The 24,221-nt window shown below is 38.1% G+C and overlaps 1 protein-coding gene across 1 annotated transcript in view; it reads left to right on the forward strand.

Moving 5' to 3' along the window:
• The window catches only part of Gcn2 (eukaryotic translation initiation factor 2 alpha kinase Gcn2), a 116,667-nt gene that overhangs the window by 28,108 nt on the left and 64,338 nt on the right, over positions 1-24,221 (forward strand). The window contains exon 2 of the mRNA XM_089090492.1: positions 8,100-8,366. Coding sequence (XP_088946618.1) covers positions 8,109-8,366 — 258 coding nt within the window. The 5' untranslated portion in view covers positions 8,100-8,108. The remainder of the gene's footprint in view (positions 1-8,099; positions 8,367-24,221) is intronic.

Here is a 24,221-nt window from a genome sequence, read left to right on the forward strand (position 1 = left end):
AACTCTAAGTCGACCCTTAAATAGCCAAACTGAAGTTTTAAAGGACCAGAGGAAACAGGTCCCAACCCCAATAGATAAAGGCTGCTCATTTACCCAATGTTCCACTCAATTTTCTCTACCTAACACCAAATCGCAGCCTTCCTCTTCTCCACTTCCATTTTTATCGCATCCACAAGTTATTCATCATTACAATCAAGAATGGCAAAGGTTAGCCACATACCTCGCAGTTTCCCACCTTATCGAGGTTGGCAGTGAACCAGTTAAACTTAAAAATATCCTTTAAAAAAGGCCATTACTACGCTCCTAGGAGAGGAAATCTTGCAAAAAGCTATGGTAAAACTTTTATCCTTCAAAGAAGGCATGGAATGCCATTCTAACTCAACATTTCCTACGATCCCAACTGTTACCAAGTCCCCCAGAAATTTGAAAGAATCACCAACACCTGAAACGATGGTAGAAGCCCTAAACCATAGCAAAATAAAAAAAAAATCAAGAAAAAGCCGACCAACACAGTAACACAGAAATTGACGACCCCTCACGAAGTCTCTTTGGGCGAGGATGATGTTCAAAGGAAAACCCAGGCGAGAAGATACCCAACAAAAATGCCTGGCGACTAATTAATATGTGACTTTTCCTTTTTAACTAATTTATCCCTTTTTAATAACATTGCTTTTAATTATTCCGATATAGAAGGTAACCAGCATGCCAACCCTTTAAGCAGCCCGATGATACCTTAACTCATGCTAATTGTAAATATCTTGACATGCTCGATTTTGCTACCAATGTGAAGCCAAAACTAGTCAATAATAATTCCCTTAATTTTCTTTGTTTCAGCATCAGAAGCATCTGGGATAAGTGGCTCAAGTTTAAAGATTTAATTTCATTCAATGTCTGCCCTTTTGACATAATAGGATTAACAGAGACATGGCTTTACAATAATGATGACACTCGTGATTTTTTTACTCCCTGGTTAACAAATAATCCATATGCCCAGGAGATTGACAAAGTGTTCTGGGGGTATCTCACTTTACATCCGTTTGAATGTAAATTTTACCAGACTATCAGAGTAAACCTCCTCCTTTTCCGAACTCATGTTTTAGTAATGTTTTCGATGATTTCTCTAATTTTATTAATCTACCCCATAAAAAGCCAATAGTTCTTGGGGACTTTAATTGTAGCCTACTCAATTTTGGTAAAAATATTGAATCTGACACTTTTTTTGAATCAGTAACCGCGAGTGGTCTTCTAACCACAATTTTTTTCCCCAGTAGAGTTGATCCTGTAAGATCAGCTTCCACATTAATTAATAACATTTTTGTATCTACTTCCCTGGGAAATGACCTGTCCTCTAATATAATATTTTCGTATCTGTCAGACCATTTTCTTATTTACTTTTCACTACCTCCGCAACCACTACCTCTACGCTCTAGAATTAATATCCCAACACCTACTAGAAATTACAGCTCTGCAAATATAACCCATTTTATCGATTGCCTAAGAACCACTGACTGGTCCGATGTTTTATGTGAGACTAAGTGAGATTATCCATTCAACTTTTCCTATTCATAAACCTAACCGGAAAACTATCCCTATATGCCTCTGGATGACACATAGCCTCATTGTCTCCTCATATCGTAAAAACAAATTATATAAGTTAGCCTGTAAGACCAGTAGTTATATTGACCTATCAAATTATAAAAACTTATGCACTAATCTCATCCGTGAAGCGAAGAAAAATTATTAGTATACAAAAATTCTCAATTGCAAAGGAAACCTGAAAAAAATTTGGCCCACCATTAATGATATACTCTCAAAAAATAGAAAATCAAAGTCTATACCTATTCACCTTAAAGACACAAATGACAGATTAATTGACCCTTTACATGCATTACTTGCCTTACATGCCTTTACCTGACGCATTTAATAATTGTTTTTCTAATGTTCCTCATACTGGCTCCCGCACCTCCTTACAGGCTTTACTCCCTTGCTTCAATTCTAAATCCACGTTTTTCTGCCCAACTGATAGCAATGAGGTACTCCAAATAATTGGTTTTCTTCCTATTAGTTTCACACCTGACTGTCTTGGATTAAGTAAAAAGCTCCTGAAGACCATATCTCATTTTGTTTACGAGCCCATCAGGCACATTGCCAACCTATCTTTAACCCACGGAGTTTTCCCTTATTTACTAAAGTCAGCCCTTGTTATTCCAGTTCTTAAAAAGGGTGATCCAACTGAGATAGGTAATTATCGTCCAATCTCAATTCTTCCTGTTATATCCAAAGAGCTCGAGAGAACTATCTTCAGACATCTTTCTTCCTTTCCGTTTGGGATTCAGCACTCTTTTTCCTTGATTTCTTCCCACCAATATGGCTTTTGGCCGAAATTTTCAACTTATCATCCTCTAATTGAAGCCATACAGTTAATACGTTCACAACTCGACTTTAAAAAACTGTATTGGGCTTATTTTTGGATTTCTCTAAGGCCTTTGACACGGTCGATCATAGAATTTTAATAAGTAAATTAAATAGTTACGGTATTTGTGGCGTTCCCCACTCTTGGTTTGATTCTTATCTATCTGGAAGTGTACAGAGTGTGAGCTTAGGGGGAGTATCCTCTCAGCCCTTACCTGTTCGGAGGGGTGTCCCGCAAGGCTCCGTTTTAGACCCGATTTTATTTCTCCTATGTATCAATGATCTTGTTATGGACCTGGGCCCTTCAGTGTATCCTGTACTATTTGCCGATGACAGCAACTTCTTCATCACTGGCACCAATTTACCATCGGCAATATCTCTGCCCAAGTCCTTCTGAACAGAGTCCAGGCGTGGTGCCTTACGAATAACAATGACCATTAATAGCAAAAAAAGTCAAGTAGTATTATTTAGAACCCTCTACCCCAAACAGGCAATCCAACCTGTTCTTGATCTCAAGTGCTCCTTCGATATCATCCCGCAAGTGTGAGTTGCCAAGTTTCTTGGTGCATTTATTGACTTATACTTGTCATTCTCTAATCACATGTCTTACATCACAGCAATAATTTTTAGACAAGTAGCTATGATTAACTGTGTGAATTATTTTCTACCTCCTGACATCCTAGTTACCATCTATTATTCCTTTATTTTTCCTTACTTTTCTTATTGCAAATCAGTTTTGGGATATAAAAATTGCTCCTTGAAAAAAACTCAAATTTGCCCAAAACCATGCCATTAAAGCAGTTTTTTGGCTTCCCCGTCAATATCCATCCCGTGATTTGTACTCACATTTTGGCGTAGCTCCATTAGATCAAATCTTACAACAACGAAAATTATCACTTGCTTATTCTGCTTTCCACAGTAATCTACCTCCTCGACTACTAACATATTATAGCATTAGTAATTCGGAAGCCCACTGTCACCGTTCATCCAATAGAGCCTTTATAATTCCTAAATGTATTTCTAGTGCTGCCCAGCAATCTCCCATTTACAAATCTATTATCCAATGGAACAAAATACCCTCCAGTGTTGAGCTAGTCACAAGTTTCTCCACGCTATGCAGCAATGTCACAAAACCTGATAATATAACTTAATCTTTCAACTTTTAACCAATTTGCTTGAATTACCCATGTTTTATTCTTCTATCATTATTTTTTTTTCAGTGTCACTTTATTTTTTTTATTTTTTTGTTCCTTAACAAATTCTCTTCTAGGATCTTGATTGTTATTGAATTTTGTGTTATATTTTTATTTGAATAATAGATTGAAATTGAATTGAACTGTTTGATTACTCATCAAATTCCAAGCAGAGATCATTGAAATATTGATCGTTTTTTCTGCATTACCAAAAGTATTGTATTCATAAAACTACAGTTTCATGAAATATAATTGAACAAATAGAAAGGGTTTCAAGCTGATGTATGGGTCAAATTTAAAGCTTAAAGCAGAGGTTGTTTATGGTACTTCTTGCGTAAGGGGAATTGCCCCCTTGTTAACACTTGATTTATTTAAAGAATATTTGTTCAGGGCTTTCAAAAATCACATCTTTCGAGCAGCAAATTTTCCGTAAACTGTGGAAAAAGCCAAACTTAACAGTAAAGAGTAAGGAGCTGGAGGAGACAGCCTGCTTCATATAAAGAATGATCTTTTCAAATAGGTTTCAAATCTGTTTCTTGCTTTCAGTTAAAAAGCTCTTTTTTTATTTAACTGATTGTTTTCCAAATCATACCCAGGCCTAACCAAGATATAATTTGAGGTACCTGGCCCTTAAATCCCTGGCTATTTGCTTTTAGAATGTGTAAATCCATAATTTTACGTGTATTAGTATCGTTCTACATTTAAATTTTCAATTTCAATTTTGGATAAAATTTGAATATACTTAAAAATTGGTGATGAATAGTAATTTTGGTAAGAAGTCCTTGTTAATATTGCTACAAAATAATTTCGGTTGGAAGAACAGAAGTATTATTGTTTGTGTGGATGGAAATTCTGTGAGGATTTTGATCTTCTACATAACTAAAACCAAGATTTGTTTAAATCCACTGAAGTACTCCATAAAAATAAAAAAATAAAATACATCATTTAAAATTGCTGAAAACTAAGTTCCTTGCAGTATTTGCCACCCCAAAGAAATTTCCTGGCGGGGCTGATAATGAACTGCCTTGCCTTTTCCACATCTGTGCTGGTAGAAATGAGAATGCAACATGTTTGCTGTATAGAAAAAAAATTTAATTAAATCTTACTCCCCCTACCTCTTTCAACATTTATCTGAAGCCTCGTGAAGAGTAAGCAGTTTATTCATTAAAATGTACTTTTTTAGGAATCTACCCTACTCCCACCTAAACTATGACTCACCCCCTCATTATAGCTGATCCGCAATTACAGATCACCAAACGAAGCCTAATTTAATTAGAAATACAACGAATCGACTTGGTTGAATCCATTACTGCCACCGTGTGGCATTGCTTCTGTTACAACTGGAAAGCCTAAAATACAATTATTTATACTTTTAAATCAATTAGCTTCTCAGAATTTTAAATTGATTGCAAATCCTCTTTGGTGTAAAGTTGTAGTTTTCTGGCCTAAAATAGCAAGAAAACAAGACTTTCCCCTGGTCCAATCTGTATGGTCACTTACAAAGGAGCTTTAAATTTACGTTTGAACAAGCTCCCTCCCAATTATCTTGGGCCATTGGTTTGATACAATCACCCCTGGGAAAAAACAAAACAAATAAAAAACAAAACAACAAAACAACAAACAACAAAAACAACAAAACACAACAACAAACAACAAAACAAAACATGGGAAAAAACAACAAAACAAAACATGCATCGACGATACTCCTTCTGGAAAAAAGCGAAATTCCACATTTTGAAGATTGGAGCTTGAAACCTCTACGGTAGGGTTCTCTGATATGATGTACCTAATAAAGAGCTTTTCAATAAGGCGGCTTGCCCTTTTTTGGGGGGGGGGCAATTTTCTCAGATTCTTAGGTTTGGGTAGGTAACAATAAAGTGAACGAGTTTTATATATTTAGAATCAGCATAAAAAGCTAATACTGCCGGTGTAGCAATTTTCACGAGAATTAAATTGTTAGCTTTGGTGAATATTGGTCCAAGTCACTCTTTACTTCCAGTTTTTTTCTCACAAACTATTTGATAAGATTCTCTTGTGAAGAAAATTTTGTTGAACTTGTTCTTTGTTTAGTTGAATAGGACAATAAAAAGAAAGAGGGTCAATTTGACAGCTGGATAGTAAGTTTAAATTTTGTTTTTCTTTTATAACGGATTTAAGTTCGAGGAGAAGAATTGTCCTGTTATGAAAGAGGTACATTTTACATGGCCGTTATAAAATCAAAACGTGGTATCTATGCAGGCAGGATGATTTTTGAGTATCTTTACTCCTTGTGTAAACTATTCTAAGGCGTAAAATGCTAGTCTACATCTGTTATTATCTACGAAAGCAATCTTTCTGTAACTTTGTATGAGTTTCATTTTCTTTTAAGATTAAATGCATAATAATTAAATATATTATTGATTAAACAAATTGATCCTTTTGCCAAGAATCCTTGCGGTTTAAAATTTACAGTATTTTGTTTCATTTTGCAGGCAATTTAGTTGCTGTTTTTATTTGAGAGTTCTTTCCTAAAAGTATATAAAGATAAACTTATTCCTACGAAAAAAATTCCTAAAATATATTTTATGTCACCCAACCACCACTGATATTTTGTCGTTTGCCCCCCGCCCCCCTGGAAAATTGTCTGCCGGCGCCCTTGATCCGATAAACTTGCGTTATGAGCAAGTTTAATTAACGGAAACTTGCGTTAATTAAGTAAATTACACTACTTTATACTATGTTCGGTGGGGGGGGGGGTGCCCCCCTCGCCCTCCCCCCTGGACCCGTCACTGGTATTAAGTGTAGAGGTAAGGATTTAATTACCGCTAACATTTATCAATCTCCTAGTGACTCTATTTCTCTGCTTCTAAGTATCCTTAATGAATTACTGGATACAATGCTTAATTGGTTCTAGACGTTTACCCCCCCCCCCCCAGAAAATACACCCCCTGGACAATACACCCGTCCCCCGTGGAAAATACTCCCCCAGAAAATACCCCCCCCTCCCCGTGGAAAATAAGGCTTTCCAAATTTGAGAATTTTAGTTGACTTTTTTTTCCGTAGGGGGGAGGAATTTTGGTACTTGTGCATTATGCGCCACTCACTCAAGTTTACACCGTGTAAAATTTGAGAACACGCTATGTAAAGCCTCTGAACATCTTAGAAGTTGGTGGACAAAAATCTTTGGAGGGGTTTATAAGTCTGCTAGTCCCTCAGTGAGGGATATTTGCCTTCAACAGTTCAAACTTTTCAGGAATATCGATAACTCTGTGTGTCACAAGGCCAGGTCCCAGTATTATTTTAATTGTGTTTCAGATTGTAATATTAGAAAAGCTTGGCAGGTGATAAATTCCATCCTTAGGCCCTCCTTTTGGTATCCTTCAGTCCCTTCAAGTCTGTCCCATCTGTCAATGGTAAATTATGGAGGTTGAGCCAAATGCTGAAGAAGTGTTTACTTTGTAATGGGCAAAGGACTGTTTCTGTTGTTAATTCTTCTTCATTGAAATGAAATTTTCGGGTCTTATCTTGGGCCTTTTTGTATTAATCAATATCATTCGAACTTGTATCCAGTATAGAAATTACTAGACTTGCTATGGGAGGGAAGACATCATCTCGCCCTGATAATATTCCGGTTAAAGTAATTAAATAATACGTCATTGCACTATTTCTCCCCTGATGGAACTAGATAGCCTTTTATTTTTGTCATGGTATTTTCCCGAATACTCTTACGCCTGCTCGAGCTATCATACTATATTAAGGTGGGCCACAAAAATGATTATTGGCCAACATCTTTTGTCTTTTTTGCGGATTTTTTTTAGGGAGAACTTTCAGCGTTGGGGGTTTTCTACGGGGAAAATTTTTCTCTGTAGAGGAGAGCTACCTAGATGAATTTTAAAAGGAAAATTTTTACATAGGGGGGGGATATTTTCTGGCATGATTTGAAAAACGGTCAGAAATTAAATAGAAAAACAAGTTTTTTCAACTGAACCTAAGGAGCAAAATTAAAACTTAAAACGAACAGAGATCATTCCGTATATGAGGTGGGTTGTCATCGTCCCAACCCTCACTCTTCACGCTAAATTTTGGCTTTTTTTCACAATTCTTTAAGAAAGACTGCTCAAACACAAAAGGCAGTTGAATTTGAATGAGGATCATTTTTAGAGAACTTTAAGACTACAGAGCGAGGGTTGAGGCGGGGTCAGCCCCCATCGCATACAGAGTAATTTCTGCTCGTTTTAAGTTTTAATGTTGCCCCCTACCTTCAGTTGAAAAGACTTAAAATAGGATAGATCAGAATGTATTAATTCAAGAAGCTGACTTTTCCATTGCTGTGCCTTATTAAAGAAGGTTATTCTTCTCCCACTGGTTTATCATTCTGTCTTTAAGGTGTGGTTTTGTATATTATTTAATAATTTATCTTTTGAGCATTGTATATTTCTCCCTGACATGCCCATCCTACCCAACTTTATGGGTTTTGTATAAAGAGTAAAACTAAGTATTTACTGATGTGTGTAGGAACTAGAGATGTCTTCATCTCATCTTGAAAGACAACAGTATGAAGTTGAAGCCCTGAAGGCCATTTATTTAGACGACTTTCAAATAATTGGTACAAACGAGTATTTACTTCATCTTATACCAGAACGTGGCACAAATGGAAGTGTTATTGGAAACGTTTACCTCGAACTTCAAATCACGCTACCTCCATTATACCCAGATGCCTTACCACTTGTTCGGATATTTAAGAAATCTGGATTGTCTGATGAAAAGAGCAACATTTTGAAGGTAAGAAGCCTAATTTAGTTTTATTATTATGTGCTTTATTTCTATTCCCACAAAAACAAGATCACGTGACCACAGCCAGTGGAGAGGGTTTAGCGTCCCCTCCCAATGAAAAAAAATAATACACATTATCACTGTTTTGCTAATAATGGCTAAAACACCTGCAAAATGACAGTCTCAATAGTGGAACCCCCTCCCCCTACTCTCCAAATAAAAATTCTACATGTCTTTTTTTGGTTGGCATGTATTAATGGGTGGCACTTCTGTCTTTGTCTTTCTATGATAAGTCAACTGTATCATGGTTCAGCCTTCCCGTACTATTTTGGATATAAGAATGTTTTGATGGTAATTGCCCTGCTAAGTATATCAACACTTTTTTTTTTTTGGGGGGGGGGGCTTGGTGTGTTCTTAAGGGGTAGGTATTTAATGTTGACGGTTAAATGTCTGTATTTTAACATGGAATTCTAATAGTATTTTTTTTAGAAAACTGTGTGAAATCAGTATCAATTAAAAGATACTGTATGGTTAGAGATACTGGATTACACATTTGTTTGAAAGCAGAAGTATAACGTATGGGCCCAAATTTGTTCAGCCAGTTGGTGAAAATTTAACTTAAGTTTTACTGATTTTACTGCAGTTTTACTAATTTTCGAAATTTTTATCTTAGCTGGTAAACCAGTCTGTAAAAAAACTAAAATTGTAAGATTTACCCCCCCCCCCCTCCAAAATATGTCGGCTAGTGATACTACCATTTGATGGCCGTTGTAGGTCTATTAAATCAAATCTCATATTCGTGTTTGGGTAGTGGGGAGATGGTTAAAACATCTTACTCTATTTTCGGAATTCTTTGACACTTGATTTCTTCTGTTTTGTATTTTTAATCTATACGCTAAACCTGATGGTGCGATTTTCATTAAGATGCCTTGACATTTTGGGGGTGTTTCACCCCTCTTTCGAAAACCACGGATATTTTCTCAGGCTCGTAGCTTTTAATGGGCAACATTAAACTTAATCAATCAATCAATCAATCTATTCAAAAGAAACACAGAAAAAATTGCAGAACTTTTGACCCCCACAAAGGCTCTTTGGCCTGTGAGAGTGGGAGACTAAACATAACATTAAATAATATCGCTAAGATCAAACAGAAGGACAAGAAGAAAAGAAAAAAAAAAGAAAAAAGAAAAGAAAAAAAAATTAAACAGCAACAACAAAAACTACCATGCCAATCAAAATGAATGAATTGAACAAATTGAAAAGGAAAGATAGAGGGGAAAAAAAAGGGAGGAGAGAACTAACTGTCTAGGCATAAGAGGTGATCGGTTAGCTTTTTTTTTAAATTGTCCAGAAGAATGACATAGCCAAATTTTAACTGGTAGGGAATACCAATTGGAGACACAACATAAAACTGGATTGAAATCTGATCTTATGGTTTTGGTTTTATGAATGAAAATATCCATGTCATTTCTGAGAGAAAAAGAAGAACAAGCTTCATTTCGTAGTTCAGAATTTGAAAGATATATTTGTTTGAAGAAGTTAGGGAGAAATCCATGTGCAGTTAGTTAATCTTCATGTCAGAATGGCGTTGAGAGCGTCGCCAGCCTTCTCCACGGGGGCGGTCTGCAGATAGGGCCTTTGCATCAGACAGCAAAATTGCAGCTTGGTCCAGGAAAATCCCGAGACTTTCATTTGACCGGAACTTGGGTCTTCCTCTTGGACGCTTCCAGCTATTACTGGTTGGTTCAAAGTCGTAAAGAATCCGAGCCGGAGTGTCGGCTGGCAATCGCAAAAGATGTCCACATCATTTGTATAAATATTTCTAAATCTGCCATGACTAACGCTCCTTCCTATCCTTTCACCTGATTTTCACATCCCTGTTATCCTCCGCCCTTGTTTACCCTCTTTTTGACAAGTCCCAGCATTCAAGTTTATAGTCTCACTAACGCACAGGAGAAGGTTCATTCCTTATTTGACAAAAAAACACAAAGAAATGAATATAAAGACGACAAACCTATGGCCAGTAATTGAAAACGAGGAAAAACAACAAAAATCAAACGAATATTTCGCCCATATCTAACATGACGTCTTCAGCATAGAAAAAAAATATATATATAAATAAAATAGACTAACCTAAAATATATAATATACAATTACTTAACATTTACAATTTCAAGCTACCTTCATCAAACCGCAAAAGTTACTTTTCAGTTACTTTTTGTAGTTTGATGAAGGTAGCTTCAAATTGTAAATGTAAGTAATTGTATATTATAAATTTTAGCTTAGTCTATTTTAGTTTTATATGTATCTTTTAGTTTTACTTTTTTTTCACGCTGAAGACGCCTTGTTGTGCGAAATATTCTTTGGATTTTTGTTGTTTTTTTTTTTCGTTTTCATCTACTGGCCATAGACCCGTTTGTCGTCTTTATATTCATTTCTTTGTGTTTTTGTCATGGCTGGTCAGTTCGGCTTTAGATCTTTTACTCCTTTTTTGCCTGACCTTCTAATTATAATATTTTTGTTTCTTCAATCTCTCCCTCCATTGTTAATGCTTCCTCTTTTTACCCATGTTTCCGGGGTCTATATGTTTATATGTTTGATTTTGTTTCATTAATTGATAGCTAAAATTTTTATCGTTTTACTGACGTAAAATTACAGATTTATCTTTGGTGTTGCTAGTGGTTGCCAATTTAAAGCAAAACTGATTCTTATCTTTTTATGTAAACCTGCATACAGGGAGGAGATATATTCCCCAAGAATGACATGAAGGGCAGTCACCCTGGAAATGTGACGATACATGGCCTGAAAATTCATTTTTTTTTCTTTTTTTTACATTGGGAATAATTACTGCCTTTTCGTAGTTTTTAGAGAGTAATTTTGTGACCAGGATGAATCTAGTAAAACAAGTTCACACAGAGAGGGGGGGGGGTGGAAGCTATATGCATCTAAGTTTGTAGCCTTGTTACTTAACAGTAGAGGTGACCCTAAAGCCCCCACGGGGCACCCCTGCTGCCACCTATAACTTTTTTGCACCCCAAATAAGGGCATAGCCTCCCTAGGGAGAACACGTGGTTAATGGGGTCAATGACCTAAATTTCCAAAGGTTGATGTTGTTGATGTTTCCGAGACAAATTTCAAGGTCAATGTTGTTGTTGTTGTTGTAAGTACTCGCTCTCAGCGAATGTAATGATCCAGAAATAGTATTTGTTGTTGTTTTGGACATGTACATGCTCTCAGCGAATGTTATGATCCAGAAATAGTATTTGTTGTTGTTGCTCGAGCCAAATGCTATGAGTTTCCCGGAATTTGGAACACCTGTGCTGTCGACCTCAATTCACCTATCGTGAATCAATAATTCCCCTTAGAAACAACAAATTAATTCCCCTTTCTTGACAGATCAATCAACCAATGACATCATCTGTCAGACTTTAAAAATTTTCGCATAGAAACGATTCTCCAGGAATAGATCCAAGTCATTAATGTCTTTGCCTCGGAAACAACTCTTTTGGTCGAACTCCAAAGGATATTAATAGCCAAAGGCCATGGAAACAATTCTCCAAGAAACATCTTAGCGATGAATTGTTTTAGCGCGGGAATCAGGTTTCTTATTAATTTGAAATGCATTAGCGCAGAGATGCCAAAAACAAAAGGAACACGCTGAATTACGTTTAGGGATTATTTGGGCGAAACTGTTTTAGACAGGTTATGGAACTATTTCGGCGAAACAGTTAGAGACATTTTAAAAGATGATTTTTGAAGAGATTTTAGAAGAGAATTTAATGGTGAAACTCTGTGGTCGTTATAATACACAAGTTTCATTTGAACAGTGTTGTGAGGTCCTCTAACCCAACCCCAAACGGTTCCAATCCTCCTACCCCAACCCCAAAGGACGCCCCCGGTACTCATAGGCCCCCCAAGCTCCCCAAGGGCCACCGGCGCCCCCCAAGGCCACCCAGCACAACCATGAACCTCCCCGGGCCCCCCCAAAGGACCATCGAGTTCCCCAAGGACCAGCAGGGCCCCAAAGGCCATACACCGGTCCCCAAATGTCCCCCAGGCCCCCAACTGCCCCCCCGGACGCCGCGGGTCAGGAAAGCGCCGCAGGGGATGCGCCGTAGGGAGGCACCGCAGGAAAGCGCCGCAGGATGCGCCGCAGGGATGCGCCGCAAAAAAAGTAAACTAAAAAGTAAAAATTTCGAAATGTTATCCCCCAAACGCCCTCCTCAGACCCCCAACGGCCCTCCCCCGGTCCTCAAAGGTCCCCCGGGCTCCCAAAGGGCCAACCGGCCCCCACGGGTCCCCCGGACCCCCAAAGGCCCACCCCTGGTCCCCAAAGGCCCTCACTGGGCCCCCAAAGGCCCTCCCCCGGTCCACAAAGGTCCCCAGGGCTCCCAAAAGACCACCCAATCCTCAAGGGCCCCCGGATCCCCAAACACCCCCCCGGGGCACCAAAGGTCCACCCCCGGTCTCCATACATGCCCACACAAACTTACACACACACAAAAACTTACACAAACACACACAAACTTACACACACACACTAAAACTAACACACACACACGAAAACTGATACACACACGCCAAAACTAACACACACACACACACAAAAACTTACACACACACACACACACACACACAAACATACACATGAACACTAAAACTTACATGCACACAAAAACAAAAATGAACACAAAAACTTACACACACACACACACACAAAACTTCAAAACACACACAAAAGAAAACTTACAAACACACCACAAAAATTACACACACAAAAAAACTTACACACACACACACACACAAAAACTACCCAATGAAAAAAACAAAAAATCACACACACACAAAAACATACACACACACACACACACACACACAAAACAATAACAAAAAAAAAAGAACAAATACACAAAAACGCAAAAAAATACAAACACAAAAAATAAAACACACACACAAACACACACATATACACACACACACAAAAAAACTAAAACACACAAAAACTAAAACACAAAAACACACACACACAAACTTACACACACACACAAAAAAACTTACATCCACACACAAAAGCTAAGACACACAAAAACTAACACACGCAGACACATAAACAGACACCCATAAACAAAAACTTAAATTCACACAAAATCTTACATGAAAACAAAAAATTACACAAAAAAAAAATCTTAAAAACAAGCAAAAAAAATAACAAAAACACGAAACAACTTGCACACACAAAAAAATGAAAAAAAACAAAAAAGTGCCAAAACTATCACACACACGCAAAAAACAACACACACACACACACAAAATATTACACACACAAAAACATACACACACACACACACAAAAACTAACACATTCACACAAAAACATACATTCACACAAAAACTTACATGCACACAAAAACTTACACACACACACACACACACAAAACTTACACACACACACACACGAAAACTCACACACACACAAGCCACAAACTCACAAACACACACAAACGCAAAAACCAATTCAATTGAACACAAAAAAAACTCACAGACACAAGCATAAAATAATGCACACACACACCCAAAAACAAAACTTACACACACACAAACGAACAAAAACAAAGACACACGCACCAACTTACACACACAAACACTTACACACACACACACACACACACAAAAACAAACAAAAGAACCAGAACAAAAACATGCCAACACAAAAATAAAAGCACACAAAAACAAACACAAACACACACACGAAAACTCACACACACACGACAAAACTTACACACACACACACACACACACACACACAAAAACTAAAAAAGGAACACAAAAAAAACTCACGCACACAAGTACAAAAACTTACACACACACACACTCACAAAACTTACAAACACACACACACGAAAACTTACACACACGCGCCAAAACTAAAACACACACAAACATAAAAATGAACACAAAAACTTACACACACACACACGAACAAATACAAACACACGAAAAAACTTACAAACACACACACACACACACGCCAAAACTTACACACACACACCAAAACTCACACACACACACAAAACTTACACACACACACACACAAACTTATACACACACACAGACAAAAAAACTAACACACACAAAAACTTACACACACACACACACACACACAAACTGACACACACACACACAAAAATTACATCCACACACAAAAGCTAAGACACACAAAAACTTACACACACACACACAAAAACTTAGACACACACGCAAAAACTTACATGCACACAAAAACTTACATGCACACAAAAACTTACACACACACAAAAACTTACACACAATCACTAAAACTAACACACACACACAAAAACTTACACACACACACACACACATGAAAACTTACACACACACGCCAAAACTTACACACACACGCGCACAAAACTTACACACACACACACACAAAAACTTACACATGCACACGAAAACTTACATGCACACAAAAACTTACGTGCACACAAAAACTTATACAAACACACACACACAAAACTTACACACACACACACGAAAACTTACACACACACGCCAACACTTACACACACACAAAAACTGACACACACACACACACACACACACACAAAACTTACACATGAACACAAAAAAACTCACACACACACGCACAAAAACTTGCACACACACACACACACACAAACTTACACACACACACACGAAAACTCACACACACACTCAAAAACTTACACACACACAAACTTACACACACACACACACACACACACACACAAAAACTTACACAAGCACACGAAAACTAACATCCACACAAAAACTAACAAGCACACAAAAACATACATGCACACAAAAACTTACACACAAACACACACGAAAACTTACACACACACGCCAAAACTTACACACACACACAAAACCTACACACACACACACACACAAAAACTTACACATGAACACAAAAAACTCACACACACACGCACAAAAACTTACACACACACACACACACAAAACTTACACACACACACACTAAAACTTACACACACACGCCAAAAATTACACACACAAAAACTTACACATGCACACGAAAACTTACACACACACACACGAAAACTTACACACATACTCCAAAAATTACAAACACACACACACACGCCAAAACTTAAACACACACTCAAAAACATACACACACACACACAAAAACTAACACACACACACACACACACAAACTTACAGATGCACACGAAAACTTACATGCACACAAAAACTTACATGCACACAAAAACTTACACACACACACACACAACACACACACACACAGACACACACACACGAAAACTCACACACACACGCCAAAACTTACACACACACAAAACTTACACACACACACACACACACACACAAAAACTTACACATGAACACAAAAAAAACTCACACACACACACACAAAAACTCGCACACACACACACACACACAAAACTTACACACACACACACACACGAAAACTTACACACACACGTCAAAACAAACAAACACAAAAACATACACACACACACACACACAAAAACATACAAAAGCACACGAAAAAATAAAACCACACAAAAAAATACATGCACACCAAAACTTACACACACACACACACACAAACTTACACACACAAACACACGAAAACTCACACACACGCCAAAACTTACACACACACAAAAACTTACACACGCACACACACACACACACAAAAACTAACACATGAACACACAAAACTCACACACACACGCACAAAAACTTACACACACACACACACACAAAACTTACACACACACACACGAAAACTTACACCCACACGCCAAAACTTACACACACAAAAACTTACACATGCACACAAAAACTTACACACACACACAAAATATTACACACACACACTAAAACTTACAAAAACACAAAAAAAAAATAACACACACACACACACACACACACACACACACAAAAACTAACAAAAGCACGTGAAAACAAACAAGCACAAAAAAACTAACAAGCACACAAAAAATTACACACACACACACACACACAAACTTACACACACACACACACACACACGAAAACTCACACACACACGCCAAACTTACACACACACAAAACTTACACACACACACACACATACACAAAAACTTACACATGAACACAAAAAAACTCACACACACACTCAAAAAAACTTACACACACAAAACTTACACACACACGAAAACTTACACACACACGACAAAACTAACACACACAAAAACTTACATACACACACACACACACACACACACACACACACACACACAACACACACACACACACACACACACACAAACTTACACAAACACACAAAAACTTATATCCACACGCAATAGCTTAGACACACAAAAACTTACACACACACACAAAACTTACACCCACACGCAGAAACTTACATGCACACAAAAACTTACATGCACACAAAAACTTACACACACACAAAAACTTACACACACGCACAAAAACTTACACACACACACAAAACTTACACACACACACACGAAAACTTACACACACACGTCAAAACTACACACACACATACAAACATACACACACACACACACACACACAAACTTAAACATTCATACTAACATTTAAAGGCACACAAATACTAATACACACACACACACGTAAACTTACACACACACGACAACTCATTCACACACACGAGAAAACACTCACAAAAACATACACACACACACACACACAAACATACACCCAAACTCAATAACTCACACACACACACAAAAAATAACACACACAAAAACTGACAAACAAACACACACAAAAAAAATAACACACACACGCAAAAACATAAACACACACACACAAAAACTTACACACACACACGACCACATACGCAAACACAAAAACTTACACACACTCACAAAAACTTACACACACACACAAAAACTTACACACACACACACTAAAACTTACTCACACACACTAAAAATTACACACACACACGCCAAAACTTACACACACACAAAAACTTACACACACACACACACACACAAAAACTTACACATGCACACGAAAACTCTATATGGTGATCCATTCAAACTGAACTATTCACGTAAAGAAGTCTCTATTGGTATCCTTATTCTATACATATCTAGTAGGAGAAAAAAAAAATAGCAGAAACAAATTTATTGTATGATTACAATATAAAACTCATTATGCATATCAAAAATGGGATTAGTCCACCGGCCTGAATGGTGGAAATCCACTAGCTCAATATTGGGGTATCAGTCCACCAGCCTGAATGGTGGAAATTCACTAGCTCAGAATTAGGGTCTTAGTCCACCGGTCTGAATGGTGGAAATTCACTAGCTCAGAATTGGGGTCTTAGTCCACCAGCCTGAAGGGTTGAAATTCACATTAGACGAGGTTACGTGCGCACACACACACAGAGAGAGACGACTAACACACAGGGACAACACACACAAAGAGACGACACCTAACCTTTTCCGGCGAGTATGGTTAGGTTAGGTTAGGCTAGATTAAGTTAGGTTAGGTTAAGTTAGGTTGGGTTAGCCCACGTACGCTTCACTTAGGTTAGCTTAGGTCAGGTGAGAGACAGGCAAAAAGTTAGGTGTATGATTAGGTTAGGTTAGATTAAGTTAGGTTAGGCTAGGTTAGCCTACGTTCGCGCGCTTACGTAGGCTAACCTGGCCTAACCTAACTTAACCTAACCTAACTTAATCTAACCTAACCTAACCTAATCATACACCTAACTTTTTGCCTGTCTCTCACCTAACCTAAGCTAACCTAAGTGAAGCGTACTTGGGCTAACCTAACCTAACTTAACCTAACCTAACTTAATCTAGCCTAACCTAACCTAACCATACTCGCCGGAAAAGGTTAGGTGTCGTCTCTTTGTGCTTGTTGGCTCTGTGTGTTAACCGTCTCTCTGTCTGTGCGTGTGCGCACGCAACCTTGACTAATTTGAATTTCAACACTTCAGACTGTTAGACTAAGACCCCAATTCTGAGCTAATGAGTTTCCACCATTCAGTCTAGTTGACTAATACACTACTTCTGAGCTACTCAAGTTCGACCATTTAGGCAGGTGGACTAAGACTCAAGTATTGAGCTAGTGGATTTCCACCATTCAGGCTGGTGGACTAATCCCATTTTTGATATGCATAATGAGTTTTATATTGTAATCATACAATAAATTTATTTCTGCTATTTTTATTTTCTCCTACTAGATATGTATAGAATAAGGATACCAATAGAGACTTCTGTACATGAATAGTTCAGTTTGAATGGATCACCATATAGAATTTTCGTGTGCATGTGTAAGTTTTTTTTGTGTGTGTGTGTGTGTGTAAGTTTTTGTGTGTGTGTAAGTTTTTGCGTGTGTGTGTGTAAGTTTTAGTGTGTGTGCGTTAGTGTTCGTATGTGTGTGTGTGTTTTAGTTTGTGTGTGTGTTTGTTTGTTTTTGTGAGTGGGTGTTAGTTTTTGTGTGTGAGTTTGTTTTAGTGTGTGTGTGTAAGTTTTTGTGTGTGTGTGTGTGTAATTGTTTGCGTGTGGGTGTAAGTTTTTGTGTCGTGTGTGTGTGTGTGTAATTTTTTGTGTGTGTAAGTTTTTGTGTTTGTGTGTGTAAGTTTTTGAGTGTGTGTGTAAGTTTTTGTGTGTGTGTGTGTGTGTTAGTTTTTGTGTGTCTAAGCTTTTGTGTGTGTAAGTTTTGACGTGTGTGTGTGTAAGTTTTCGTGTGTGTTTGTATATGTTTTTTTGTGCATGTAAGTTTTAGTGTGCATGTGTAAGTTTTTTTTGTTTGTTTGTGTGTTTGTGTAAGTTTTTGTATGTGTGTGTAATTTTTTTCGTGTGTGTGTTTTTTTTCGTGTGTGTGTGTGTAATTTTTTTTGTGTGTGTGTAATTTTTTGTGTGTGTGTGTTAGTTTTTGTGTGTTTGTAAGTTTTTGTGTGCATGTAAGTTTTTGTGTGCATGTAAGTTTTTGCGTGTGGCTGTAAGTTTTGTGTGTGTTTGTGTAAGTTTGTGTGTGTCTAAGCTATTGCGTGTGGATATAAGTTTTTGTGTGTTTGTGTAAGTTTGTGTGTGTGTGTGTGTGTGTGTGTGTGTGTGTGTGTGTGTGTAAGTTTTTTGTGTGTGTGTTTGTAAGTTTTTGTCTGTGTGTGTGTGTGTGTGTGTGTGCGTGTTTGTTTTTGTGTGTGTATTTTTTGGCGTTTGTTTTTATGTTTTCGTGTGTGTGTGTGTATGTTTTGTGTGTTTTTGTGTTTTCTAGTTTTCTTGCATTTGTTCTTGAGTTTTTTTTTTTTTATTGTTTTAGTGTTTTTTTGTGTGTGTGTGTGTAAGTTTTTGTGTGTGTAAGTTTTGGCGTGTGTGTGTAAGTTTTCGTGTGTGTGTGTGTGTGTGTGTGTGTGTGTGTGTTTTTGTGTGCATGTAAGTTTTTGTGTGCATGTAAGTTTTCGTGTGCATGTGTAAGTTTTTGTTTGTGTGTGTGTAAGTTTGTGTGTGTGTATGTGTGTGTAAGTTTTGTCGTGTGTTTGTAAGTTTTCGTGTGTGTGTGTGTAAGTTTTCGTGTGCATGTGTAATTTTTTGTGTGTATTAGTTTTGGCGTGTGTGTGTAAGTTTTCGTTTGTTTGTGTGTAAGTTTTGTGTGTTTGTTTGTGTGTAAGTTTTTGTGCGTGTGTGTGTGAGTTCTTTTTTTGTTCATGTGTAAGTTTTTTTGTGTGTGTGTTTGTGTTTGTGTGTGTGTGTGTGTTAGTTTTGGCGTATGTGTGTTTGTTTTCATGTGTGTGTGTCTGTAAGTTTTGTGTGTGTGTGTGTGTGTGAGTTTTTGTGCGAATTTTAGTTTTTGTGTGCATGTAAGGTTTAGTGTGATTGTGTAAGTTTGTGTGTGTGTGTGTGTGTGTGTAAGTTTTTGTGTGTGTAAGTTTTGGCGTGTGTGTGTAAGTTTTCGTGTGTGTGTGTGTAAGTTTTGTGTGTGTGTGTGTTTGTGAATGGTTTTGTGCGGGAGAGTGTTAGTTTTTTGTTTTAATTTGTAAGTTTTTGTGTGTGTGTGTGTGTGTGTGTGTGTGTGTGTGTGTGTGTGTAAGTTTTGGCGTGTGTGTGTGAGTTTTGGTGTGTGTGTGTGTGTGAGTTTTGTGTGTGTGTGTGTGTGTAAGTTTTTGTGTGCATGTAAGTTTTTGTGTGCATGTAAGTTTTGGTTTGCATGTGTAAGTTTTTGTGTTTGTGTGTGTGTGTAAGTTTTTGTGTGTGTGTGTGTTTGTTTTGTTATGTGTGTGTTATTTTTGGCGTTTGTGTGTGTGTGTGTAAGTTTTGGCGTGTGTGTGTAAGTTTTAGTGTGTGTGTGTGTAAGTTTTAGTGTGCATGTGTAAGTTTTTGTGTGTGTATGTTTTGGTTTGTGTGTGTTAGTTTTCGTGTGTGTGTGTGTAATTTTTGTGTGTTTGTGTGTGTGTGAGTTTTTGTGAGTGTTTGTGTGAGTTTTTTTTTTGTTGATTTTTAAATTTGTTTTTGTGTGTGTGTGTGTGTGTGTGTGTAAGTTTTTGTGTGTGTGTAAGTTTTGGCGTGTGTGTGTGAGTTTTCGTGTGTTTGTGTGTGTAAGGTTTTGTGTGCATGTAAGTTTTTGTGTGCATGTAAGTTTTGGTGTGCATGTGTAAGTTTTGTGTGTGTGTGTGTGTGTGTGTGTAAGTTTTGGCGTGTGTGTGTAAGTTTTCATGTGTGTGTGTGTGTGTGTGTGTAAGTTTTTGTGTGTGTGTAAGTTTTTGTGCGTGTGTGTAAGTTTTTGTGTGTGTGTAAGTTTTTGTGTGAATGTAAGTTTTTGTGTGCATGTAATTTTTTGCGTGTGGGTCTAAGTTTTTTTGTGTGTGTGTGAGTAAGTTTTTGTGTGTCTAAGATTTTGTGTTTGGGTGTAATTTTTTTGTGTGTTTGTGTAAGTTTTTGTGTGTGTGTGTAAGTTTTTGTGTGTGCCAGTTTTTTGTGTGTGTGTGTGTGTGTTAGTTTGTGTGTGTGTGTGTGTGTGTGTGTGTGTAAGTTTTTGTGTGAGTAAGTTTTGACGTGTGTTTTTAATTTTTCGTGTGTGTGTGTTAGTTTGTGTGTTTGTGTGTGTGTGTATGTTTTTGTGTGTGTGTGTGTGTGTTTTTGTGTGTTCATGTGTAAGTTTTTGTGTGTGTGCGTGTGTGTAATTTTTTGTGTGTGTGTAAGTTTTGGCGTGTGTGTGTGTGTGTAAGTTTTGTGTGTGTGTGTTTGTGTAAGTTTTGGCGTGTGTGTGTAAGTTTTGGAGTGTGTGTGTGTGTGTGTGTAAGTTTTGGCGTGTGTGTGTAAGTTTTCGTGTGTGTGTGTGTAAGTTTTCTGTGTGCATGTGTAAGTTTTTGTGTGTGTTAGTTTTGGAGTGTGTGTGTAAGTTTTCGTGTGTGTATGTGTAAGTTTTTTGAGTGTGTGTGTGTGTATGTTTTTGTGCGTGTGTGTGTGAGTTTTTTTGTGTTAATGTGTTAGTTTGTGTGTGTGTGTGTGTGTGTGTGTGTAAGTTTTTGTGTGTGTAAGTTTTGGCGTGTGTGTGTGAGTTTTCGTGTGTGTGTGTGTAAGTTTTGTGTGTGTGTGTGTGTGTGTAAGTTTTTGTGTGTGTGTGTGTGTGAGTTTTTTTTGTGTTCATGTGTAAGTTTTTGTGTGTGTGCGTGTGTGTAAGTTTTTGTGTGTGTGTAAGTTTTGGCGTGTGTGTGTGTGAGTTTTCGTGTGTGTGTGTGTGTAAGTTTTGTGTGTGTGTGTGTGTGTAAGTTTTGGCGTGTGTGTGTCAGTTTTCGCGTGTGTGTGTGTGTGTGTAAGTTTTCGTGTGTGTGTTAGTTTTCGTGTGCATGTGTAAGTTTTTGTGGGTGTAAGTTTTGGCGTGTGTGTGTGTAAGTTTTTGTGTGTGTATGTGTAAGTTTTGTGAGTGTGTGTGTGCTAGTTTTTGTGAGTGTGTGTGTGAGTTTTTTGTGTTATTGTGTAAGTTTTTGTGTGTGTGTGTGTGTGTGTGTGTGTAAGTTTTTGTGTGTGTGTAAGTTTTGGCGTGTGTGTGTGAGTTTTCGTGTGTTTGTGTGTGTAAGTTTTTGTGTGCATGTAAGTTTTTGTGTGCATGTAAGTTTTTGTGTGCATGTTAGTTTTAGTGTGCATGTGTAAGTTTTTGTGTGTGTGTGTGTGTGTTAGTTTTTGTGTGTGTTAGTTTTTGAGTGTGTGTTTGTGTTTTCGTGTGTGTGTGTGCAATTTTTGTGAGTGTGTGTGTGTGTTTTTTTTGTGTTCTTGTGTTAGTTTTTGTGTGTGTGTGTGTAAGTTTTTGTGTGTGTGTTAGTTTTTTCGTGTGTGTGTGTGTTTTCGTGTGTTTGTGTGTGTAAGTTTTGTGTGTGTGTGTGTGTGTAAGTTTTTGTGTGGTTGTTTGTTTGTTTGTTCATTTATTTGGTCTTTGTCTTGTTTTAGTGTGTTTGGGGTTGTTTTTTTAAGTTTTTGTGTGTGTGTGTGTAAGTTTTGGCGTGTGTGTGTAAGTTTTGTCGTGTGTGTTTATGTTGTCATGTTTTTTTGTTTTCAAGTTTTTGTGTGTGTGTGTGTAAGTTTTATTGTGTGTGTGTATTTTTTTGTGTGTGTGTAATTTTTTGTGTTCATGTAAGTTTTTGTGTGCATGTAAGTTTTTGCGTGTGGGTCTAAGTTTTTGTGTGTGTGTGTGTAAGTTTTTGTGTGTCTAATGTGTGTGGATTTTTTGTGTTCTTTTGTGTGTGGTTGTAAGTTTTTTTGTGTGTGTGTGTGTAAGTTTGTGTGTGTGTGTGTGTGTGTGTGTCTGTTTTTGTGTGTTTTAGTTTTTTGTGTGTGTGTGTATATGTTTGTGTGTGTGTGTGTGTGTGTAAGTTTTTGTGTGTGTAAGTTTTGGCCTGTGTGTGTAAGTTTTCGTGTGTGTGTGTGTAAGTTTTGTGTGTTTGTGTGTGTGTAAGTTTGTGTGTGTGTGTGTGTGTGTGTAAGTTTTGGCATGTGTGTGTGAGTTTTCGTGTGTGTGTGTGTGTAAGTTTTGTGTGTGTTTGTGTGTGTAAGTTTTTGTGTGCTTGTAAGTTTTTGTCTCCATGTAAGTTTTCGTGTGCATGTGTAAGTTTTTGTGTGTGTGTGTGTTTGTGTATGTTTTTGTGTGTGTGTGTGTTATTTTTGGAGTGTGTGTGTTAGTTTTCGTGTGTGTGTGTAAGTTTTCGTGTGTGTGTGTAAGTTTTTGTGTGTGTGTGTAAGTTTGTGTGTGTGTGTAAGTTTTTGTGTGCATGTATGGGGACCGGGGGAGGACCTTTGGGGCACAGGGAGGGCGTTTGGGGATCCGGTGGCCCTTGGGGATTGAGTGGTCTTTTAGGAGCCCGGGGGACCTTTGGGGGCCGGGGGAGGGCCTTTGGGGCCCAGTGGACCTTTGGGGGCCGGGGGTGGACCTTTGTGGGTCCGGGGGACCCTTGGGGGCCGGTTGGCCCGTTGGGAGCCCGGAGGAAATTTGCGGATCAGGGGAGGGCCGTTGGGGGTCGGAGGAGGGCGTGTGGTGGATAACATTTCAAAATTTTTAATTTGTAGTTTACTTTTTTTTTGCGGCGCATCCCTGCGGCGCATCCTGCATTTCTTTCCTGTAGTGCCTCCCTGCAGCGCATCCTCTGTGTTGCTTTTCTGACCCGCGGCGCATCCCGGCGGCACATCCCGCGGCGCTTTCCGGGCCCACGGGGCATCTCTGTGGTGCTTCTCTGGTCCGGGGGACCTTTGGGGGCCGGGGGAGGGCCTTTGGGGCACAGGGAGGGCCTTTGGGGCACAGGGAGGGCCTTTGGGGCACAGGGAGGGCCTTTGGG

This window comes from Artemia sp. Qi Xiang Cuo, chromosome 6 (genome assembly GCF_049724085.1).
Source record: "Artemia sp. Qi Xiang Cuo chromosome 6, ASM4972408v1, whole genome shotgun sequence".
NCBI lineage: Eukaryota > Metazoa > Arthropoda > Branchiopoda > Anostraca > Artemiidae > Artemia > Artemia sp. Qi Xiang Cuo.